We start from the raw sequence: 2,093 nt of genomic DNA, 5'->3' as shown, positions 1-2,093 counted from the left end.
TTCTGTGTGAGGGACAGGAGCCCACAGGCCTGCTTGGGCTCCAGGGGACTTACTGGAGGAGTTTCATCTCCAAACGCCAGTCTGGTGATGAGAGCTAAGCATTCCCCCCAGCCTGGACCGACCCAAGCCTGGATTGAATGCATGTTCACATCAAACTGGACTTCTAGCTGCCTTAAAAATGCAGTCTTGAAAAAAAGGTTCAGGAAAGGAAAGGCTGATGCTTTGGCAATTCATTATCTGTCATGCAGTCCAAAAGCCTCGGAACATTATCAGTAGCTTGACTAGTGGCAATTCACTATTGCATGGCTGGTAATCACCAAGAAAGCATTTCTTAATGGTTAAAGCAGTCACATTGATCGGGCACGCTTTTCACAATTCCTCCAGATCGGTTAAATCCACAACCACTTTCAAAAACAGAGTGTCATCTCTGATGTAGGTGTTCTTTGTGTTCTCCAAGACCGTGTGTGGCACGAAGCGTGGACATCCGGAGGCGATATTCATTTCTCCATCCGGTCTTTTGAAACTGCTGCTGTTGGGGTCAGCTCTAAAGACTTCCACGATGTGATTTTTTTTGCCACTTTGGTCCAAAAGCATAAGTGTAACTTTTTGCTTGAAAGGCCACAGCAGCAGCGAGTCAAACTCCCCTCTCATCACTACGAAGTAGAGAGAGACGTGTGTTCCCTTTCCTGAGCCATCCCCGTTCAGGTAGGCTCTTGCGCATAACCTGTACCCGCAGCGGCTGGTGTAAAAGGGCTGGCTGAATATGGAAAGGACACGGCCTTCCACCGCTTCTTTTTTCTTCATCTTGTAGTCTGTGATTTTCCAGATTAATTTCCCATTGTAGCACGTGCCTTCCAAAAGCTTAAATCGTTCTTCGTTTTTATTGAGCTGTGCTTTGTGAATATTGATCTGGAGATCGTGTTTGCTGGACTGACCTTCCAAAACAACTGAGGAGGGGGGGAAAAAAAATAATAGAAAAACATTTGGTAAAATAAAACTGTCAGAGCACTGGATACCAGACTCAAACTGGCAAAACTGAACTACTCAAGCATAAGTACGGGCTGTGAACTACTGTTACTACGGTTGTTAATTTTTCTAAATTGTAATTGCAGCTGGTAGTTGAATAGGGAAAACTGGTAACTACAAACCAGATTTAATGCCCTGCTATGGATAGTACCACTGCCTCCATCACAGTGTGTCAGCCTTAGCAAGGCCAGCTCTCTAGCCCTGCAGTGCCACAGGAATCAGGGAGACACTGTGGAGTAGGGGAAGGTGGGAGGATGCAGCACACACCTCCACGGGTTGGTCTTAGAAAGGAAGAAGAGGAAAGCCCTTTCTAGTGAAGAGCTGCAATTGACTGACCGTAGCACCAGAGCCTTTACTTAACCACCAGTAAATCAGCAAAACACCCACAGCCATGCCAAAAAGAACCAACAGTCCCAACATACCCAAGCGCTGATCGTATGTCTCCATCATAGCAATCTTCTGTTTTACATTTTCAATTGTGTCAAACAGGGGTCGCAAGTCTAATTTACTTTGCTGCTGGTTTGCCATCTGTATTAGCTGTTTCACTTGCGATTCCAGGCGCGCAGACTTATCCAGGTGACTGGCCAGAGCCTTCCCAGTTCACGTCATTGGAAGAGGGTGGGAAGTGGAGACAAGAGACATCCATAAAATCAGCCATTTCATTTGAAATAAGATAAAGAAGTCTTTAGCATGTCAGCATATCAACTATATGGTGCATTCCAAGTGTTCTCCTGGCTTAGGAATGTATCTCAGTGCTCCTTCATGATTAATTCAGCACATTTACTGACTACGAAGCCATCCGTCATTCAGACCCATTCACACTGCATCACTTCATTCAACTGATTATTCAAATTTACACCTATGTATTTGCCATGGGTATCTGGCCATGAGGATTTGTACAGTGCTCTTTGCCCAGATCAGATATCCAAACTTGTTTATTGGTTAAAATGAAAAGACAATACTGTATCGTAAAAAACACCAAGAAGGGCTTGTCAACCATCTGAGAGATTTGTTATTGCCCTGCTATTAATCATCATCATCACAGAATGGTTTGAGTTGGAAGGGAC

General features: G+C 44.7%; 1 protein-coding gene across 1 annotated transcript; it reads right to left on the bottom strand.

The window, feature by feature from the left end:
* Positions 1–313: 313 nt before the first annotated feature.
* On the bottom strand, positions 314–1,617 carry LOC104160708 (TNF receptor-associated factor 5-like; the record flags this gene model as incomplete). The annotated part of the gene is made up of 2 exons (XM_009698912.1): positions 314–947; positions 1,449–1,617. Coding segments are annotated over 2 exons (747 nt in total), but the record flags the coding sequence as incomplete, so codon positions are not given.
* Positions 1,618–2,093: the final 476 nt, after the last annotated feature.

This window comes from Cariama cristata, unplaced genomic scaffold (genome assembly GCF_000690535.1).
Source record: "Cariama cristata isolate BGI_N322 unplaced genomic scaffold, ASM69053v1 Scaffold46424, whole genome shotgun sequence".
Classification (NCBI taxonomy): Eukaryota; Metazoa; Chordata; class Aves; order Cariamiformes; family Cariamidae; genus Cariama; species Cariama cristata.
Note: the sequence above shows the minus strand (reverse complement) of the source record. Positions and strands in the feature narration are given on the sequence as shown.